Consider the following 21,747-nt stretch of genomic DNA (forward strand, 5'->3'; position numbering starts at 1 on the left):
TCCAACCCTGAAAAGTTCTTTTAGTGATGCACCATGGTACCACCCTGAACAAGCATTTTTGATAACCTTTCTGAATCTCACTTTCCTCATCTATAAAAAGGGAATATCAATAACCTGCCTTCAATGAGAGTTAAGCTGATCATGTATATCAAGCATCTTAAATAACAGGTGTTCAATAAATGTTATTTCCTTCTCCCCAACTGGCTTCCCCCAACCCTTCCCAAATATTCTCACTTTGGAAATCAGGAGAAATAGACCCACATTCATTCTTGCTCTGTTACTAGCTAGCTATGGGAACCGAGACAGATCACTCCCTTCTCTGGGCCTCAGAATCTACAAATTAACTGTTAGAATTTATATAAAAATTAAGGTTGATGAATATAAAAATCAATACAGAAAAATCCATTATATTTCTATATACCAGCAACAGATACAAAATGCAATTCAAAAAAAGAAGCAATTACCAACAGAATGATAGGCTAGGGAAGCATCTGCAAAAGACACATCTCATAAAAGGCTGTTATCCAAAATATATAAAAAACTCTTCAAACTCAACAAGAACACAAACAACCCAATTAAAAATTGGGCCAAAGCTCTTAACAGACACCTCACCAAAGAAGACATACAGATGGCAAATAAGCATATGAAGGAGGAGGGGGAGGCAAGGGCAATATACATAACCTAAACATTTGTACCCCCATAATATGCTGGAATAAAAAAGAGGGAAAAAATAGCAGAAATAGATAAAACCAAAAAAAAAAGCATATGAAAAGATGCTCCACATCATACGTCATTAGAGAAATGCAAATTTCTCTAACAACAATGAGATACTACTACACACCTATTAGAATGTCCAAAATCCAGAACACTTACAACACCAAGTGCTGGTGAGGATGTAGAAAACAGGAACTCTCATTCATTGCTGGTAGAATACTAAATGGTACAGCTATTTTAGAAGACAATTTGGTGGTTTCTCAAAAAACTAAACATGCTTTCACCATACCATCCAGCAATTACTCTCCTTGGTATCTACCCAAAGGAATTGAAAACTTATGTCCACACAAAAACCCGCATATGGATGTTTATAGCAGCTTTACCATCATTGCCAAAACTTGGAACAAGCAAGATGTCCTTTGGCAGGTGAATGGTATCCAGACAATGGAATAGTATCCGGTGCTAAAAAGAAATAAGTTGTCAAGCCATGGAAACACATGGAAGAATCTTAAATGCATATTATTACGTGAAAGAAGCCAATTTGAAAAGGTTATATACTGTATGATTCCAACTGTATGATGTTCTAGAAAAGGCAAAGCTATGGAGACAGTAAAAAGATTAGGGGTTGCCAGGGGCTAGGGGAAGGAGGTGAATAGGTAGAGCACGGAGGATTTTTAGGGCAGTGAAAATACTCTGTATAATACTATAATGATGAATACATGTCATTATACATTTATCCAAACCCATAGAATGTACACCACCAGGAGTAAACCCTAAGGGAGGTTCACGGGTTATAACAAATGTATCCTCCCATGAGGGATGTTGATAATGGGGAGGCCGTGCATGTGTTGGGCAGGGGTATATAGGAAATCTCTGTACCGTCCTCTCAATGCTCCTGAGAACTTAAAACTCCTCTAAAAAAAGAAGCAGCAATTACAAGACTGTTTTAAATACCAAGTATCTCGCTATAAATCTAACAAAAAGTATGTAAGACCTCCATGGGAAAAATTATAAATACTTCTTAGAAATTATGATAACCTAAATAATGGTGAAACATAACATGCTCATGGATCAGGAAGACTCAAGATTTAAAGATGTCAATTCTACTCCAACAGATTAGTGGATTCAAAGAAATACTAATCCAAATCCTAATGGGGGGTGTGCGTGTGTGTGTGTGTGTGAAAGAGGGGGGGGAGAGAAACTGATTGTAACATTTACATGCAAGCACAAAGGGCTGAGAATGGTCAAGATGCTCACAAAGACGACCAAGGTGAGACGATTTGCTAAAGCAAATACCAAGACGTGTTGTAAAGCTATAGCATGCAATCAAGATGGTGTGGCACTGACATGAGAAAAAAGAGTCCAGTGGAATGCAATAGAGAGCCAAGAAATAGGTGCCTGCACATATAGACACTGCACTAGTGACAGGGAGTGTCCCACAGAACAGCAACTGAAGAATGGCCTGTTCAACAAGTGGTCACAGGACCAAGGAGTGTCTGCTAGGAGGAAAAACGCAACTGGACCCTATCATATACCATACACAAGAATCAATTACAGGTAAATTAAACGCCTGAATAGGAAAGGAAAAAAGCTTCAAAGCTTTTTGAAGAGGGGGAAAGGAGGATAGCTTTTGCCACTGAAAATAAAGAAAGACTTTTTAAACAGGACACCAAAAACACCAAAGGGAAGACTGAAAGACATGTCTAGATTAAAAATAAGAACATCTCCTTATCATAATACACCATTAACAAAGTGAAAAGCCAATCCAGACAATGGAAAGTAATATTTGAAATGGAAAAAATAAACCAAAAACAAACCAGAAAAGGACTAGTATTTAGAATACATAAAGAACTCCTACAAGGCCGGGCGCGGTGGCTCACGCCTGTAATCCTAGCTCTGGGAGGCCGAGGCGGGTGGATCGCTCGAGGTCAGGAGTTCGAGACCAGCCTGAGCAAGAGTGAGACCCCGTCTCTACTAAAAATAGAAAGAAATTATCTGGCCAACTAAAAAAATATATATACAAAAAAATTAGCCGGGCATGGTGGCTCATGCCTGTATTCCCAGCTACTCGGGAGGCTGAGGCAGTAGGATCGCTTAAGCCCAGGAGTCTGAGGTTGCTGGGAGCTAGGCTGATGCCACGGCACTCACTCTAGCCCGGGCAACAAAGTGAGACTCTGTCTCAAAAAAAAAAAAAAAAAAAAAGAACTCCTACAAATTAATGAGATAATTATGACCTAATTTAAAAAGTAGCAAAAGAACAAGTGCTTCACAAAAAAGGAAATCCAATTGTCCAGTAAATATATGAAAATCTGTTCAACCTCCTTAGGAATCTAGAATCTGTAATGTAAAACCACAGTGAGATACACCTATCAGTTTGGTAAAAATGAAAAGGTCTGACAATACTAAATATTGACAAGGATTTGGAACAACAGGACTTCTCTTTCCTAGTGTGAGTGTAAAATAGAATTACCACTTTGGAAACATTGTGCTTTATGGAATACAGTCGAAGATTCCCAGCAATTCTACTTCAAAGAATCCTTCACAAAGGCATGTGTCCCAGAATACAGACACACGCGCACACACACACACACACATTCAGAGCAACATCTTTCATAACTGCCTCAAACTCAAAATGACTCAAGGCTACATCAATAGTAGAATGGATAAATAAAGTGCAGTATAGTCATAGCTGGTATATCACAATGAATACTATATATAGCATTAAAATGAATAATACATCATATATTCATAGACATTAACAAATATTTATGAATGCTACATAGAAAAATTTTAAATATTCATAAAATGAATGTCATAGAATACTATATAGAAATGAAAATGAACAAACTTCAGCTACACACAACAACTTGGATGAATATTATAAACATAATGTTGAAGGAAAGAGACAAGATACAATTGGTATGACTCCAATTATATCAAAACCAGGCAAAACTAGACTATATGATTAGAGGATGCACACATAGGTGGTAAACGCTAAAGAAAGGCAAGGAAACACCATGAAAGTTAAGGTAGTGGGGAGTGAGGCAGGGAGCTGTGACCAGGAAGGGATATTTAGGGACATTCTTGGGTGTTAGCAATGTCCTACTTTTTTAACCTACCAGTGGTTACCTGAGTGCTTGCTTTTTTAAACATTTGTAAACCATGTTTTACTGCACATTTTGCATATATATGGATCTATGTGAAAACAAAAAAAATTTTCAAAGACAGTTTCAATGTTATCTCCTCCAGGAAGTCTTCCCAGACCCCACGTGAAGGTAGGAGCTCCCTCAGCATCCTCTACCTCTCGCCTGGCTGTAAGGCTTATTAATGCTTTATTAAGGCATCTCTGCCTTTCCAGCACACCTAGAATTAGAAAAAGTAGGATCTAGTTCCACCATGTACTTCCCTCATGGCCCTGAATAAATCATTTTTTCTCTGATAGTAAAAATGATACATATATCTACTATTAGTGAATTTCAATTATGTGCTACGTGCTTTTGGCTGTGTTACCTCATTTAATCCTTATAGTGTACCTGCAATGTGTTTATTTTTTGTCTCTTGTCAACAATTAAGAAACTGAGGTTCAGAAACAATAATTTTCCCCCACATCACACCGATAGCCAACAAATGGCTAAGCCAAGATATCCAAAGTTCATCCTTCTTTGATGCTGTTATACTAACTTTTCACCTGTTTCTTCATCTATAAAATGGGGATATAGTAATGTCTGTGCAGCCTGACAAGATTATTGTAAAGCTCAAAGGAGATACTGAATGTGCTTGTAAACTTTAAAGCACCACTCAAATGTAAGGAAAATAATATGTAATAAGCATCCATGGGCCCCCAGAAAAGAATCAGATGGTTTCTATCCACACTGAAGTTTCAAACCAGTTGTGAAAGAAAGCTATGTAAACAGGAAAACTAGGAATACACATCAATAAACTGATTTAAGGAAGCCACCAGGAACGGCACATAATTGTAAGAACAGCAAACTTGTAAAACAGCATCCAGTGGCCGATGTACAGCTTGGACTGTGGAAGGGTCTCTTGCCCCCAGGCTTGCTCCCTAACATCCACCCTCCACATGGTAGCCAGAGGGATTTTGTTAAGGCTTCCTGCAATTCTTTTTTTGATTAAAAAACGTGTATTTTATAAGTCAGGCGTATTGAAGTATAATTTACTTACAGTAAAATTTTCCTTTTAGGTATACAGTTGATGAGTTTTGATAAACACACACAGTGGTATAACCACCACCACCACAATGAAGAGAAAATATTTCCACCACCCACAAAAGTTCCCTTGTACCCCTTTGTAAGTCGATCCCTCCCTCCTCCTCACTGTCCCTCCTCCCAAAACTACTGATGTAACATCTGTCCCTATGGTTTTGCCTTTTCCAGGATGCAGAGGGATCTTTTTAATGTGTCAGTTAGGTCAAGTTGTCAACTCCTCATGGCATTCAGAACAAAACCCAAATGTCTCTCCATGGCCACCAGGCCCTGCATGTTGACTCCTACAGGCCTCTTTAACTTCATTTTGTGCCACTTTTCCTTCCCTATGGTCCAGCCCCACTGGCCTTCTTTTTGCTCATTTCTGCCTCAAGGCCTTTGCATCTGCTGTTCCCTCTTCCTCAGATCTTTCCTGACCTGCTTTCTTACACCTGATCTCCCCCAACCACTCTCCATTATTTCATCCTGATCTCCTTTAGAACACATATCACTATACTAAATGACCTTGCTTTCATTTATTTGTTTACTATCTCCCTTCTCTAAAACTGGAAGGTCTTTGAGGGCAGGGAGCTTGTCTATCTTATTAAGGGCTCTATTCCTAGAAACTCGGAAAGTGCCAAAACATGGCTGGCTGGTCTTCCAAGGGTATTCATAGAATGAACAAACATGTGCCAAAGAAGTTAGGGAACAGTGGGGTCCAAGTGGTTGAAATTCTAAAGAAAGAAGAAATAGGCACACGGGGAAAAAAAGAGCAGGAAGAATGGTCACAAATCAGACTACGTTCTCCCCACTGCCACTCTACCATCCCTTCCCCAAAGTCCCCCACCAATGGGGCCACAGAGTACCTGGGAAACAGAGCGGGTGCAGCTCCTGCCCTTGCCCACTGGCGCCCTCAGGCTTGTCCATCTCCCAAAGCATAGGTACCCCCAGCTCTTTGCCTGCCCTGACTGGACCTGTCCCCCACCCCACACCCAGCCAGCTCAGGCTCACAAGCCTTTCTGCTCCTTTCCACGTGAATTCAGAGAGGGGGACACCCAGGGGTTGTTTTGTCTTTGCACTCTGGAACCATCTTCGGCACTCCTCCCTGTGGAAGAGCAGCACACCACCTTGGACTTGCAACCCTGACAGTATTACGAGACAAATCCTACCTCGCAGGACATTCTCAGTGGAGCGTACACGTGGACACAACATGCACTGGTGTCCACAATTCCCTGAGCTGATGTCCCAGTTTTCTTTCTCAATTAGCACTAGAGTCCTGAAAGCTTAATTTTGTTATAATTTATTATGTCAGTTGGGGGTGGCCAAGGGAGAAGAAGGGGAATTCCTTTGCCACAAGAACATCTGTTTGCTGGAAAGCAAGATATAAATTATGAACTCAAGACTTGAGGAGAAGCTTATAGATCATGCAGTCCAGTTTCTGAATTTTATATGTAGGATACTAAGTCCTAGAGAAGTTAAGGAACTTGCCTGGGACCACCAAACTATATAGGGCCAGAGCTGGGATGAGAACTTGGGTTTCCTGACTCCTAGTCCAGTCTTATTTCCACCATCATGTTTTCCTGAGTTTGGCTATTAGCCCTTTGCCTCCAATGAAACTGCTCTTTCAAGGCCCACAATAGCTTCAATAACCAAATCCAATGGTCTTTTCTCAGTCCTTATCTAACTTGCCAATGCCATGGAACAGAACCCTTGCTCATCACCCACAACTTCCTGAAGCACATTCCCTCCCTGTTTCACTGTGGCAGGGTGCTCTGGGATTTCCTCCTGCTCCTCTGACCCCCGGCCCCTTTTGCCAGTTGGAGCTACCTATGGGTCTATTTATGGAAGGTTCCCTCCTTCATTTCCACAATGGTGGTCCTTGCCTGGACCCTCTCTCTGCTATCCATCTGCACACTCACCCAGGGGCATCACATGCACTCGCACAGCACTACCCTGAAGGGCAGCTGAGCCCAATTCTCCTTCTAGCCCAGACCTCTCTTCTAAATGCCAGAACTACCTCCCAAGCAACCTGCTGAACATTTCCAGAAAGTTATCCTACAATGACCTAAAAATCATGCTTGTGGTTTGACTTGCCATCTTCCCCTGCTCTTTCGTTCCCTGCTCCTGTGCTTCCTAACTTGGTGGCACAGCTATACTCCATCACACGGGGTCAAAGCTGGATGACTTTTCTGAACTACTCTCTTCTCCCCATATTCAACCAGACACCAGGTGTCATCTATCCTGCCTCCAAACTCTCTCCCTCAACCAACTCCTCATTGCCTTCCCACCAATTCCCTAGTTCAGACTATAAAAATATGCTCCTAAGCCTCATCTCCGGCCTCCCACTGTCAGGCTCTCCTGACTTGACACCCTACTGCATTCTAAGCATATACCCCTCCACAAAATGATCAGGGTCCCTACAATCTGGCCTCACTCTTCCTTTCCAATCACTTCTGCTCATATTCCCACAAACCACAACTCTTCTGTCACACGAGGCTGCCCACGACTCCCCGAGGGTGCCCTGCATGTTGCTGAGTCCTGCTTTTGGGTTTTACTTCATACTAGTTGTTCTTCCTGGAAGGCCTTAACCTTCTCATCAGTGTGATTCTAGTGGTAATGGACAGAATCTCAGCTCAAACTAGTCTGTGTAAAAGAAGAGACTATTGGTTCATATAACTGTCAGGTCCATAGAGTCAGCTTCAGAGATTCCATTAATATCATCAGATGTCTTTCTGGCTTCCTCTCTCTCTTATCCCCATTCCCTCCCCTGTCCCCTAATCTCTCAAAGCCTCAGTCTCTTCCACGATAAGCAAGTTTCCTCCTTTCAGAGGATAATGCAGATGTGGAAACATGGCCACAGACAGCTCCAGGGTTTCATCATTCCAGCCCAGTGAGGACACTCCTGGGATCTCAGATGAAGAGCTTCTTTCTCGTAGTAACTATTAAATTCCAGGGAAGGACTATGATTGGCCTATCTTGAGTCACCTGTCTATTCCTGGGCCAATCCCTGTGGCCAGGTGAATGGGATTTTGTGAATGGTGAGGTCTGAGTCGTTCGCCCACTTCTAGCTTCAAGCAGCAGGGGGCAGTGACAGGAAGCACCACTGGAACAGCCTGAGATGAGTGAAGTTGGGCACAGTAAACAACGGTGTCCGCTGAACAATGGTATCCTTATTAAAAGGATGTGTTCTGTAAAATTTGGATTCCGTCAAAAGTCCACACTCAAGGATCCAGAAGGCCACATGTGGCTCCAAAGCTGCAGGTTCCCCACCCCCTACTGTGCCCAATTGTTTGTTTATGAGTTATTGCCTGATTTCCCTAGGACTTGACTTGTTCATCACTGAATCTCTAAACACCTAGAATAGTGTCTAACATATAGTAGGTGCTAGATAAATATTAGATAAATGAATAAATGAGTGGTTTGAATAGAATAAATGTCACCAGTCTTTGGTGTTCCAGTGAATGAGCACAGCTGCTTTTTAATTCTTCTCACTCCAGAGAGAAAAATAAGTGCTAAGGCAGGAGCTCCCTCAGTTTCTGTCCCTACCATTCTGTCCCCAAATTTCTCTGCACACTCTGCATCATTACTACTCTCCTGTCCGTCTCAAGGAAGGAGATACTCAGTCATGTCAACATCAAGCTGCCCATCCTTGTAGGGGCTCTGGTCCTTACCACTTCCTCTTCCCTATACCTTCAACTTTTCCTTCTTTCTTTTCAATTTTCTTTACAGCTTCTCAGTGGATCCAAGTCCCTCCATGTTAGCCAAATGAACAATAAAAATAAAGCCTTCCCTCCCTACTTGTCTTCCCTCCCCTTCTATAGTCCACAGTGTCTTTTCAGGGTGGAGGAGGGAGAGTCTCCATTCATGGCTTTGATTGACTTCCTTAATACCATGCACTTCTTAACTCCCACTGCAATTTGGCTTTTCTCCCACCATTCCACTAAAATTGCTCTTGCCAAGGACACCAACAACTTGCCAGACCCAAGGGACATCTGCCAGTCTTCACTTTATCTGACTACTGCAATATCTGACTCAACTAACCACTTCTTTGCCTTTTTTTTTTTTTTCTTTGAGACGGGGTCTCTCTCTATCACCCAGCCTAGAGTGTGGCGGCATCATCATAGCTCACTGCAACCTCAAATTCCTGGGCTCAAGCAATCCTACTGCCTCAGCCTACCAAGTAGCTGGGACTACAGGTGTGTGTCACCACACCTGGCTAATTTTTTCTATTTTTAGCACAAACAAGGTCTTGCTCTTACTCAGCTGGTCTCAAACTCCTGACCTCAAGCCATCCTCCTGCCTCAGCCTCCCAGGGTGTTAGAATTCCAGGCGTGAGCCACTGCGCGGAGCCAAGCTTCTTAAAATCCTTTCCTTCCTTGGCTTTCATGATGCTGCTCTGCCTTGAGTTTTCTTTTCCATCTCTCAGATCACCCCTTCTCAGTTTCCTGGAGCTGGGGGAGGGATAGTTGAGGTAAGGGGGTGCATCTTCTGCCTTCTCTTCCCTCCTCACTCAACCTGGTGAGGTTACCAACTTCTATGGCTCTCACTGCCCACAAGCACCACAGAATTCCAAATTGACCCTTCTCCCCAGATGTGTCCTGTCTCCTAATCCACTGCCATAGATATCCACTCATATGATTCATAAGAATCGACATGGCCAAATGAAGTTATTATTTATTTCCCCAAGTTTTCCCTCTTCTTCTTGCATTTTTCCATCTCAGAGAATGGTATTACCATCCACCTGGCCCAAACCAGGACTCCTGGACTTGTTCTTGCCTATGCTCCCTAAAATTTATCTCCTTTTCAATGCCCTTGCAACTGATCACCAAATAAGTTCAATTATTCCACTGCCCAAACATCTCTTGAATCTGTCTCCTTTTCCCACCCACACTACCACTGCTTTAATTTAGCTCTTGAATCACAGAATAACTTTCCATCTGGTCTCCCAATCTCCCGACCTGACTCCCTCTAGTCCATGGACGTGATCTTTCTACAGAGCAAATTGGTCCTGCCACCCACTTCTTTAGAACCCTCTGGTGGCATCTTGTTATCTTCAGAATAAAATCCAAAGTCCTCAGCACAACATATAAGGCCCTTCACAATCTGGTTTCTGTCTCATCTTTCATCCCTCATTTTTTAGCACTCCTTTACATATTTTGCTGTAGTCAAACCAAATTAGTTTACATTACTAGCATGTTCTATGGAGTGACATATCTTAGTGCCTTTGCACATGCTGGTTCCTCTGCCTGGCATTCCTTTTTTCTACCTGGCTAACTACCACTTGCTTTTAAGATTTAGCCCACGTGTCACTTTCTCTCGACTGACTTCCCTGAACTTCCTGCTTAGAGAAGGTGCCCTCTGTTCTCCCATAGCATATTGTGCATACAAACATCATGGCACTTCCTGCCCTCAAGTGCAAGAGTCTTTTGCAGGTAGTTCCCTTTAAACTATGAGTTCCTCAGGGGTAGGGACTGAGACTTTCCTCTCTACCTCCATGTGTATGCCTAGAACAAAGCAGGCACTCATCAATGCTGATGGATAGATGGATAGATGGATAGGTGGATAGGTGGATCTCCTACCATCCTGTTTTTCCCTAGTCTTCTTCAAGACACTTGCCTCCACCAAAGCCAGAGCCTTCAGCAGCAACTTCTCGCTGTTGCAACTGAAAATGGCCCCTATTTCTCAGGTACGAATGGAAAATGACTTCAAGGACTGTTCAGATGTTTGCTAGGGAACACTCTGGTATCCAAATCAATGTGGTACATGGTGACCATCACCTCCAGAAGGAACCCAGCACCAATCAGGCACTTGCTGTTCTTACAGCCACCAATCTCAGCCAAGGCTAGGACCATCCCATTTACTAAAGGATACAGAGTCCCAGACTGCCAGCTCTCTGTTGACCACACTGGTTGTGGTCCAGTAAGAATGGTGTGGCTTACAATGGGAAGAACACAGGTTTTGGAATTAGACAAGTCACTCACGAAATTGTGTGTCCTTGCGCAAGCCACCTAACTTCTTTGAGCCTCGCTTCCTCATTTGTAAGATAGAATTGATGACTATATTTCCTCATAGGTTGATGTGTAAAAAAAAAAAAACAGACAAGGATAATGGATTGAAAATCATGAACACAGCCCACAGCCATCAAAAGCTTTCAATATTATTATTCTAGCTTATGTAGGATAATAAGGTGCATTGCTTGTGTACCTCATTTCTTTCTCTGTTTTCTTCAACTAATACATATTAAGCACCTCCTTTGAGCCAGGCATTAGGCTCCATGCTGCACTATGAGCAAAAATAAGTCACCATCCTTACTTTAGGGAGCCTTGGTGGGGAAGGGGAACCCACACTAGCAAAAAATACATACACATAAACACCTAATTAATTTACAAGGTGTAATATGCATTAGTGCTCTGAGACCCTGGAAGCAGGCCACCCAGGGTCAATTTTAAAGCATGAGGAAGCTAGTCCCATAAGTAACAATTTTCCACAAAAAAACCTATCTGTTTGGCTAAGACTTAACATAGAAAGAGAATCCAGGGTAAATCCTAGGCCATGGAGCCTTATTCTTATATATCATATGCCCTTTCTCTTTTCTCCATTCTGCTTGCTTCTAAGATGGTTGACACATCAAGGGAGCAGGGGGACAAATTTAGGGCACTGACTATTAGCCTTACAGGATTTTATTTTACTTTAATTTTTTGGTGCTATGAAAAGCACAATGTTTTTCCTCTTCTCTGTAAAGAAAATTAGAACTAAAGATGGCTCAGCAGATAAAAGCTGTGGGTGGTAAATACTCCCACTATTCCCCACTGCATTTCAGGCTTCCAGATTTCTCTTTGCATTTACTGTATCTTAGAACTGGAAACCTGAAAGAGGCCCGAGAAGTTCTATGGTAAAAGTCCCACATCTGAGTTAAGAGATGAACAAACTGAGGCCCAGAGGGACCAGATGATCTCCCCAAATTCAAACTAGAGAGTGAGTCAAAAGTAAAACGCAATTCTCCTGATCCTTCCCTTTTACTAGTCTGCAAATCTCCCCACTCCCTGGATCTTAGGGACCTTGGCCCAGGCAAGTTCCTTCGCATGCAGCCACCCCAGTGGATGCCAGGACTGTCTCCACTTCTGAGCATCCTGGAAGCCACAGAATAACCACTTCTCTCTCCAACATCAATGCCTCTCTCCTCCCAGAAACATCCTGTTTCTAACTAACAGGATACTTTCAGATCCTCCTCTTTGGCTTGAGAACCACGTCTGCATGAAAGGTTTGGTTAGTGGTGGTTTTCTCAAAATGCCCCTCAGAAGTACAAATTTCCTGGCTGACAAAACTTTGTGGTGAAGGTTGCTATTGTGCAATTATCTTAGCCTTAAAATTAACTTTCATGGGCACCCCATACCCCCAAGGGATAGAACTATAATTGATGCTTTTATGTTAATATTTAGAATCTCAAGACCCTGAAAACAAAGGGAGTTCCCAATTTCAGACCGTTTAGAACTGGAAAGGAGCTTGGGGCATCCCTGATCCAACTCTTTCAGGAAAGTAAGCCCTCAGGGGCAGAGGCAGAGCTACTGGTCTGGACTCCTGGTTCAGTGCTCCTTCGCACTCTTTGTAATATCACTCCAGCCTCTTGGGCTGAAGCAGCTGCGCCATCAAAAATGTCACATCAGTTATGACAACACAGTTTGTTATGTAACTGGTGCTGCAGAGCAGGCAAGGGGAAGAAGCCATGAGCATGAGCCACTGTGCCCCCCTCTGGTTCTCAGGGTGGTTAAGTCCCACATCCTTGACAAGAGAACTCCATATGCGAAGGAAACAACCACTAATCAATCAAAGGAATAAAAACTAGAACTAACATTTGTATAATTATCTCCATGTTCTAGACACCGTCATAAGTACATTTCATATGTGAAATTCATTTCATGCTCACAACAACCCTATGAAGTAGTTATTTTTATTTATCAGTCCCATTTTACAGGCAAGGAAACTGAGGCACCAAAAGTGGCATAACTTATGTAAGGTCACACATCTAGCTAGTGGTAAAGCCAAGATTTGAAGCCAGGCAGCCTGTTTGCAGAGTTTACTTTCTTAAACACTTCTCAATTTTAGAGAAGCATGCTGAACTGCTCCTCTAAATAAAAAACTACCTATTTCTCTGAACCAGTTAACAGGTTCTTTCCTCTCCTTTCCCCCTATGCTAATCACTGATTTGTTGGATGGTTTCCTTTCTACCAGTACTGTGTGTGAATGAGAGGGATGGAATAAAATAAGCATATGATACAAATTTAAACAAAATCATAGAATGGAGTAAATTCGAGCACCTTCAAGCTTTTTATGATGACACAATCAATAAGAAGGTAAGGTGAAGTGCCCTTCTCATAGCATCTGTTATTTTTAAAACCAAGCATTTTTAAATCCGTTTGTACAAACATACACATTTTTTCTTTTTTCAAAGTTAAAAGTTGTTCTTTGCTAGTGTCAACTTTTAAGGTAACCCTTTCCAAAATGTTTTTTTCAGTTTGGAATCATCTTCTTCACCTGCTGTTTGCTGTCTTTCAGATCAAGAAGTGTTCTTGTGATAACAGTTATCTGGCTTCATAAGAAATGAGAATGAAAACACTTTGGGAGACACAGTATCAAGTCCCAGCGTCCAGATGGGTTGAGCACATACCAGAAAAATAGGACCTCATTCTACTCCCATTAAATCTCTACTGTTAACAGAGATAGGGTACCATGAAGCGGCTGACAACCATGAGTGATCTTGTCCTATCTTTAGCAGACGTGGCATGGTAAGAAGCACACTATAATCTGGGAGTTGCATACGCTAAAAGCAACAAGACAGTGCTCTGACTCTGGGCATTGTAAGTCTAATCCAGCACCACACATATAGAACAGAAAATCCGCATTCCTTTCCAGCCATGTCAATCTGCATGAAGCTTCATCCATTTACTCTAATTGGCAACAACCTTTTCCAACAAGCATACAGGTTCCATTTCAGAATCCAGTGGGTAAGTGAGATTCAAGAATTCCACAGCTGATTCCTGAGGAGATCAGGTGGACTGTTTGCTACTCTTCTGGCAGGAAGGTCTGCTAGTATTTACAGCTCAGTGAACAATAAGGAGGGAAAGCGCACCATCCATCAGCAAAGGAGATCTCATTTGCGACTTGATCTGACATTCTGTTCACGCTCTCACTGTCTCCAGAGAGCAAGGTGCATCATTTGAATAAACATAAAGACAGGAGGAAGGAAAGGGGCAAAGCAGCCAACGAGATGATCGCAGAAGTAATAAGTCCACAAATCTAGAAGAGCAGCTCTCGGTGGGATGGGAGCCCAACAGGGGACCCTTTGGGCACACGTGGGAAACGCCCTTTTAGATGGCTGCACTTTCACGGAGTAATGGCTGCAAATTGCTATTCACCTCCATTAATGCCTGCCAGTTAGTAGGTGCTGAACAGCAGTGTGCTGAAAAAATGCAGCCCTGAACCCAAACCGAATGGTAGATACCCTAATTACAAAGTCAGGGTTAGCTGGGAGGAGGAAACCACTAGCTTTTTGGCAGCAGGTGACCTTTTAAGACTGACTACATTGACAGGGTGAGGTCAAACCTTGGAATCACGTCCCACTTGTAAGGGCTGTAATATTTATATGAGCAATGATGTCTTCATCAGGCAAATCCTTAAATTTGTTTTAAAATAGCACTGAGTAGGTACTGTGGGAATGAACACACATCCAATATGCTCCATTTTACTGTGCCCATTAGGTAAAGACTACCAGCTAGCAAACAATGCTTCATTACCACCTTAATGCTCCAGAAACAGACAGCCTGAACTTGACATCACAGAAAATTCACCACCTCAAACAAGGGCAAACTCCATACTTCATTTTACATTTTCACCAGGTACACTGCCCATGCAGATGTCACTATTGGTTCAGAACTGGGAAGTCACTTAAAGTGATATTCTATTGATTCTATACCTCATAAAACTATAACTCTTTAAGAGATTTTTTTGGTACGGGTTTGGTAATTAAATAAAATTGATACTTCCTTTAAAATTTTTGATTAATCTGAATAACTAAGAGTCCTACTGACTGACTACAAAATGATGATGCTGTATCACAGTTGAGGTCACGACTCCCAACCAAGCAAAATTATTTAAAACGCCATGCACAAAAAAAGATTCATTGATTACTCATGGTATGCGTAAAATTATATTTGTGTTGTCTCAATTATTACTGTTTATTTCTCACTACCAAAATGTTTTGGATTGTCTGACCCAGAGTTCCCTAACACTAATTCACAATCACATACACATGCACACACACACACACACAAACCCAAAAAGCTGTGTTCAAATGAAATTTTTAATAAACATACTGAGAATCAGGCTTTTAAAATGATAATCTAATCTGTCACATCTCTTAAACAGATGCAAGTTTCCCCTTATAACATGCATCAAACAGAAGAATTCAGTCTCTCTGCAATGTTCCTATGCTGATGAGGTGATGAGGGTGCTAACACTCTGTTCTAAGTGGCAGCTGCCAGTCCTTTAACTTCAGTTACTACGAGCATTTACAGAAACCTATTCCTTCTTCCAATCATCACATCACAACATGGATGAGAACACGGGCTGAATGGAAAGGCTCTTTGCTCTTCTGGAAATGCTGAATAAAAGGGTGGTGTCTGAATACCAGTATTCTTCCTCTTAATCCATCAGGCTGAGCTCTTAAATCCCAGACCCCATTAAGAAATTATTGAGTTATCATAGGGCGTCACCTACAGAAGACTCTCTAATTTCGTCTGCCCTGGAGAAATAACACCATATCCTAATTAACTCACGCATATGGCCTGATAGATTGGTCACCAATTATATTGCACAGGGAAGTTGGAAACTACTTTCTGTAAATGCCATCTAGATTTTTGGGCCTGGTCCCACCCAAGGTACAATTCTCCTGACTCAAAGTGACTCTCAGTTAAGTGGTGATCTTGAAAACCATCTCTGCAAGGGAGGACTCAAAAAAAATTTGTCACAGGGATACAGTAACACCAATCCCACATTTTGTGGTTAATAAAACAAGTCCTGCATCCAGCTTGGCACAAGGCCCCGATCTGATTTATTTCAAGCCAAGCTGGAGGGCTCACAGGAGAAGGTGCCATTCACGAATGCTTCAGAACAGAATACCTGGGTCACTTGCAGCAAAATTTACATGGGCCAGAAACCTTTCTGACTGATCTACTGAGCAAACCTAGCCTACTTCCTAAAGAAAGTTGGCGTGTTGTGCTTTCAAAAAAGGATATTCTTTTACCTACAAAATCTCAGTTTTGCCTGACATTTTTCTCCCAAAAGGTGTCCAGTGGGGGGTGGGGGGAGAAATGGGGAAGTGAGGGGAGGGGGCAGGGAATGCTCTGATTTCTGAATTAACCATCTCAAACATCAGACATTTCATTTTTCCCCCTTCTCAGTGTAACCAAATACAAGACATATAGGACATTGTCGGGGAGTCTACATATAGCTTTAATTTAAGATTTCCTGCCCCAGCACATAATTAGGAATTTTCATTCTAAAGTGGCACACCTATTTCCTCAGAGAGCTCAGCTCTCTTTGAATAAAAAAGGTGAGGCACCCTTTGGGGGATTCAGTATATATTTTTAAACTTCTTATTAAATCAACCTAATTTATGGGGCATATTGAGGAAAAGCAGTTGCTTCGGCAGATGCAAAGTTAATTTGTAGATTCTAGCCTGTCCCCCCTTTTCAACCCCTCCTGTGCTCTCCCGTCACCCTCCCCAGCGTATCCGAATGCCTTCGGCCTCATCCGAAGCGGCTCGGCTCTCGCCGCCAGGGCCCCGACTCCGCTCCGAACACTGCCGAATCTCTCCGAGCCCCGCGCCCAGGCCGCACCGAGCCTCGCCGAGTGCCGCCGAACAGAGCCCCATCGACTTTTCCGGCCTCGGCTGGGCGCTGTCCACCACTTGCAACGCCTGAAACCTCACCCAGCTCTAGTGGCTGGGGCTTCTACCCGGCTCCGAGTCCGACACTGCAGATTACAGACTTCTGAAGTTTTAAAACGTCCTCCCTCGGGAGAAAGGGGTGGCGGAGCCTGCATTTACCGACCTGCAAGGGCTCCAGGCAGATGCAACATGCACCTAGTTGCAAAGAGCAATTCCCCAGGCCCCGCCTCCCCATCCATTTGGGTTGCACAAGCTCCAGAGAAGCCCCAAGCCAAATTACCCGTGGCTCAGAGGGGTGCGGCGAGCCGAGGGGCCTCTGCGAAGAAAGCCCCAGGGAGCTCTCGAACAAAAATAAGAACATGTCAAGCAGATGGGGAAATTGTCTCCGAGTCGCTACTCCCTACCATCATGGCGCCGCCTAGAACCCGCTTGTCATGCCTGTTACACATGCAAGATCTTTCGCATCTTGGTTCTGAAACCGCAAGCATGCTTCGTCTCCCACCCACCTTCCCACGAAAGGGGTTTTTATTTTCCATTGTTTTCCTACGGGATGCAATTACTTCGGCTATTCTGTCAAGTTGAAAAATAATCATTTTTGTTTACTGCACAGCAACTCCTAATTAGGAGCTGTGTGTGCACGAAGGTGTCACAGCAAAACGACGTGGAAATCTTCGCTAAACGTTCTTAACGAACTCCTCCGTCCGGAACTGACAGACCAACGGAAGCAGCAGGGCCGGGAGGCCCCGAAGGCGTGTACCCTTTCCCTGCCGGCAACCCCCTCCCCAAGCAAAGCTGCCTGTGGGCTCACCAGGAACTGTTGAGTGGATGGGGCAAGAAGCGAGCCTGACAGTGGGAAGGAGGGGCGAGGCGCCTTATTGAGAAAGTGTGGAAGGGAAGGAATATCCCATTTTGTTTTAATTTTCAACCATCACTCAAATCCACCCCCAGTTAATTAGGAGGGGAAAATGATATCTAAGGCAGAAGGGGGTGGCGGCAAGTGGGCCTGAAATCCGCATTGTGGGCAGATTATATGGAACTCGGCCTATGCAGAGTGTAAATAAATACATTGATAAAGGCCACAGAGTGAACGAAAACTGCTGGTGTCAGGAGAGCAAACGCTGGGAGGGTGGGGGTGGAGAGGGGCCGGCTGGGGGCAGTAAGGGGCGTGCATTCAGCCTCACAGCCAGCGTCCCCTTCCACCTCTGCATTGGATACAACTGTGCCAGTCACCTCCGCTTGGAAACCCACCTCATTCCTCTAACACACATCCCCTCCCCTCCCCTAACCCTCGCCCTCTTTTGGTAGAGGGGTGGGGGTGGGGTAGAATCCACAGACTCCAATTCAGCACCAAATTCTTGAACAGCAGACACTTGATCCTCCACCCCAGTCGAGGGCTGGGTTCCCTCCATGTTTTAGCCAAGTTCAAAATCACTGCCCCAGGAGAAGAGCAGGAGAAAGTGGGATTACAGACGTTGGGGCGGGGGGGTGGGCATGGAGGGAGGAGGAGAGAGAAGTAGAGACAGAATGAAACAGAGAGAAAGAAATGGAGGCAGCGAGACACACGAAATACTCCATAAGCAAGAGTAATGACCATAATCATGCCAATAATGTGATGTTCTGATCAATATGGCGGACACTGTCATTCATACAACTATAGGCACTCCCCCTATCCCTCCCCCAAAAAACACCCACCCTGGGAGTTGGGGTGGAGGACCCAAAACCAACGTAGGGAGTGGGGGAGGGGAGTCAAGTCCATGGCTGTGTGTGTGTGTGTGTGTGTGTGTGTGTGTGTACGTGTGTATGTGTGTGTGTGTGTGCACGCGAATTAAAAAGCAGGCCTGGAGAGCACTGTGGAGTTAGCAAGGTAATAAAAATGATTTTTAAAATTATTCTTAATAAAAGTACAAATCCCAATGCCACAGGGACTTACTTCATCTGCTTCACAATGGTGCTTTTTCCTGATTCTCCAGCCCCTGTTGGGACACAGACAGGGGAAAAAGTGGTGAGTGTCAGCTTAGGGGAACGGGGCAGGGGGGGGCGGTTAAGGCATGCGAAGTGGTGGGAGATCCTGGGCACATGGTGGTGGCAACTACTGGGACCAGGTCTCCCTGGGCGCAGGTGGCAGGGGGTGCTGGTGGCAGGGGGTGTGGGTGGCTGGGGTCGTGGGATGGGGGTCGCATCCGAGGTCCTTACCCAGTAGGAGTAATTTCACGTCTTTGGCGGCGCTGATGCCATCCTCTTTGAGGTTTTTCTCAATCGCCTTGCTGCGCTCCAGGGCGGCTCTCTCCTCTGCGCTCAGAGTACATCCCATGGTGGCCCCTTCCCTGCCACAGCCCGCACGACTCGGCTGGCACGGCTCCCCGGCTCGGCGCGCCCCCCACCCCCCCCAGAGAGCAGAGCCTGGGCTCAAAGGGGGAAAAATCACGATATCCTCTCCTTGGCTGGAAACAAAAATGTCGGGAAACTAGAAGCCCCCCAAAAGACAGCCGCTAACAAGATTCCAGCCGCGGAGACTCGCGGCTGCTGGCGGGAGTCTGGGGGTGTCGAGACGAGCGCGGCCGGGGTCTGAGGCTCCGGAGCTGAGGGAGAAGGCGCCCGTGGGCCGAGGCGGCGCGGGCTGCAGGCACTGAGGCTTGTGCACGACCCAAAATAAATAAAATAATAGTCGCGGCTGGAGCCACAGCCGGAGCCGGCGGAGGGTGGGGTGGGGGGCAGGGTGGGTCCTTCTGCCGCGGCTGCCGGAGGAGGAGGCGGCGGCGGCGGCGGAGGAGGAGGAGGCGGAGGAGGCGGCGGCGGCGGCGCGGGGTGTGGAGGGAGTGAGTTGGGGGGTGCTGCTAGTGCATGTGCATCGCCGGTCCTCAGCCGTCGGTGAGTCCGCGGCGCCTTCGCCGACCCCCGCGCGCTGGGCAGGGCTGGGCAGGGGGCCGGGCCGGGGGGCAGGTCTCTAGCGGGAGGCGGCGTCGCTGTCTCTCAGAACTCGCATCGCTCGGTGGAGCCTACCGGAGAGAGGGAGAGCGTGAGGGAGCCGAGGCCAGCCGGGAGCTCGAGGGAGAGGGAGAGAGAGACAGGCAGGGAGGGAGGGGAAAAAAATGAAGGGAGAGCGAGCGAGCGAGCGCGCGCGCGCCGGGGCCCGGGCGGGGGAGGGGGCGAGCGCAGCGCGCGAATGCGCCGGCGGCTCTGCGCACCCGTCTCCGCTAGCCGCCCGCTGACGTCAGCAGGGCCGCGCGCTGGGCCCCCGGGACCAGGAGGCTGGGGGCGGGGGAGGCGCGCGCTCGGAGGCTCGCGTCAGCTGGCCGCGGCGCGCACGCGCGCGCGTGGCCTCCCCACCCCCCGCGCCCTCCCGGAACGAGGCTCTCCTGAGGTGGGCGCGTGCGGGGGCGGGGCTTGGGGCCGGGCGCGCGCTGGGGCGCCCCACCCCGCTGCTTGCCGGGCGCAGTTTGCGCGGGCCTCCTGGTCGCTGGGAGTGCGGGGCCGGGTGGCCGGCGGGGCCGTCAGGTGGGCCCCCCGGCTCGCGCCCCGCGCGGCCTGTTTTCCTCTCCGGCCTGCTCTCCATCTTTTCTCCTGCAGCTCGCTTTGGTTGCTTTCCAGCTGCTGGGGCCATAGCGGCCGCGGCCAGGTTACCTCAGCAAACGTGAGGAGGCAGCGGGTCGGAATAAACCTGCGCACCCCGTAATTCGCCTCTGAGGCACAAGGGCAGATTCGGATCTTTCGCTTCCTGCATCCACATTAATTGAGCACCTAGTATGTGAAAGACGAGGCGGTGAGGAGAGGTACGCAGCAGGCTGGGACAAAGCCAAAGCCAAAGCCTAAGCCTGTGCTCCAGGACCTTCCGCCCCCCAAGGCCCTCGCGACCCTGCTCCGAGATTCCGGCCCCCGCTCTCAGTGCGGGAGACGGTCCCCACCCCGGGGAGGCTTCGGTGCCCAGAGGGGAAGGACAGGTTTTCTTGCCATTGGGAGCTTCTAGTAAGTGCTTGCTCCCCAAACACAGTTCATTTAAAAAGCTTTTGCAAATGTTGGAACCAATTGAGGGCGTCTTTGCACCAAATCCTCTTGTCCCTGCCCCTTCCAAAAAGAAAAACACACAAAATGAATTTTGAATAGGTTTTTGATGAGAGAGGAGATTTTCTCCTTTTTTTCATCGTTTAAAACAGTTTTGCCCATTTCTCCTCAAATACCCCAAAACCCACGCCAGTTACTCAGTGTACGGCTAATCAAATACTGAGGAAACAAGTAGACATTTGCCAAAGATTGGGCATGTTCTGGGTGGTCTCAGATTTTGAAGAAACTAATTCTTCCTGCACAAAATAGTTTTACAATCAGTTCCGTCAGACAGCTCCAGGGGCTCTCCTAAGGAAAAGGGCCAATAAGCAAGGTTGCACGGGGATAAGAAAGGCAAGCGGCCGGGGGAAAACGTCTTTTTCTAACAGTTGGGCATTTCTGTGGCTATGAAAGCAAACTTGTTTGTTTCGTTTCAGCGATAGAAAAAACACTCCTGTTTTGGAAATGTTACCCAGCATAAAAATACATTTGCAATGGAGGGGGGAAAAAGGCAGTTTAGGGCCACCCAGAAGAAAGTATTTTTCCCCAGAATTTTTTTTATTTGGTATTTCCCAGTATGGGTTTGCCTCATTTTACAAATAGCTGTCTGTGTCAAGTTGTATGTAATTTAAATATTTAAATTTGTATCACATTTTACATAGTCTAGAAAACGGACAAAGGAATCCCATAGAGAATTGTTTTATAAAGTAAATAACTGCTTCTCTACTTCCCCGCCCCATTCTTCTTTTGGGTGTGTGTGTGTTTTTTTCTTTTTTTGGAGGGGCATATTAGGGGATAAATCTAGTTTGGCTTAAAATCCAGGTGTCAATAAAAGATAAAAGTCAGCCC

The 21,747-nt window shown here is 45.6% G+C and overlaps 1 protein-coding gene across 2 annotated transcripts in view; it reads right to left on the reverse strand.

Moving 5' to 3' along the window:
* Positions 1–20,130, reverse strand: part of GNAO1 (G protein subunit alpha o1) — a 149,171-nt gene extending 129,041 nt beyond the window's left edge. For both annotated transcript variants that reach the window (XM_045533696.1, XM_045533697.1), the window contains exons 1-2: positions 19,054–20,130; positions 18,791–18,833 (exon numbers count right to left, since the gene is read on the reverse strand). In XM_045533696.1, coding sequence (XP_045389652.1) covers positions 18,791–18,833; positions 19,054–19,171 — 161 coding nt within the window. In that variant the 5' untranslated portion in view covers positions 19,172–20,130. The remainder of the gene's footprint in view (positions 1–18,790; positions 18,834–19,053) is intronic.
* Between the last annotated feature and the right edge of the window lie 1,617 nt (positions 20,131–21,747).

The sequence above is a fragment of the Lemur catta genome, chromosome 20 (assembly GCF_020740605.2).
Source record: "Lemur catta isolate mLemCat1 chromosome 20, mLemCat1.pri, whole genome shotgun sequence".
Taxonomy (NCBI): domain Eukaryota; kingdom Metazoa; phylum Chordata; class Mammalia; order Primates; family Lemuridae; genus Lemur; species Lemur catta.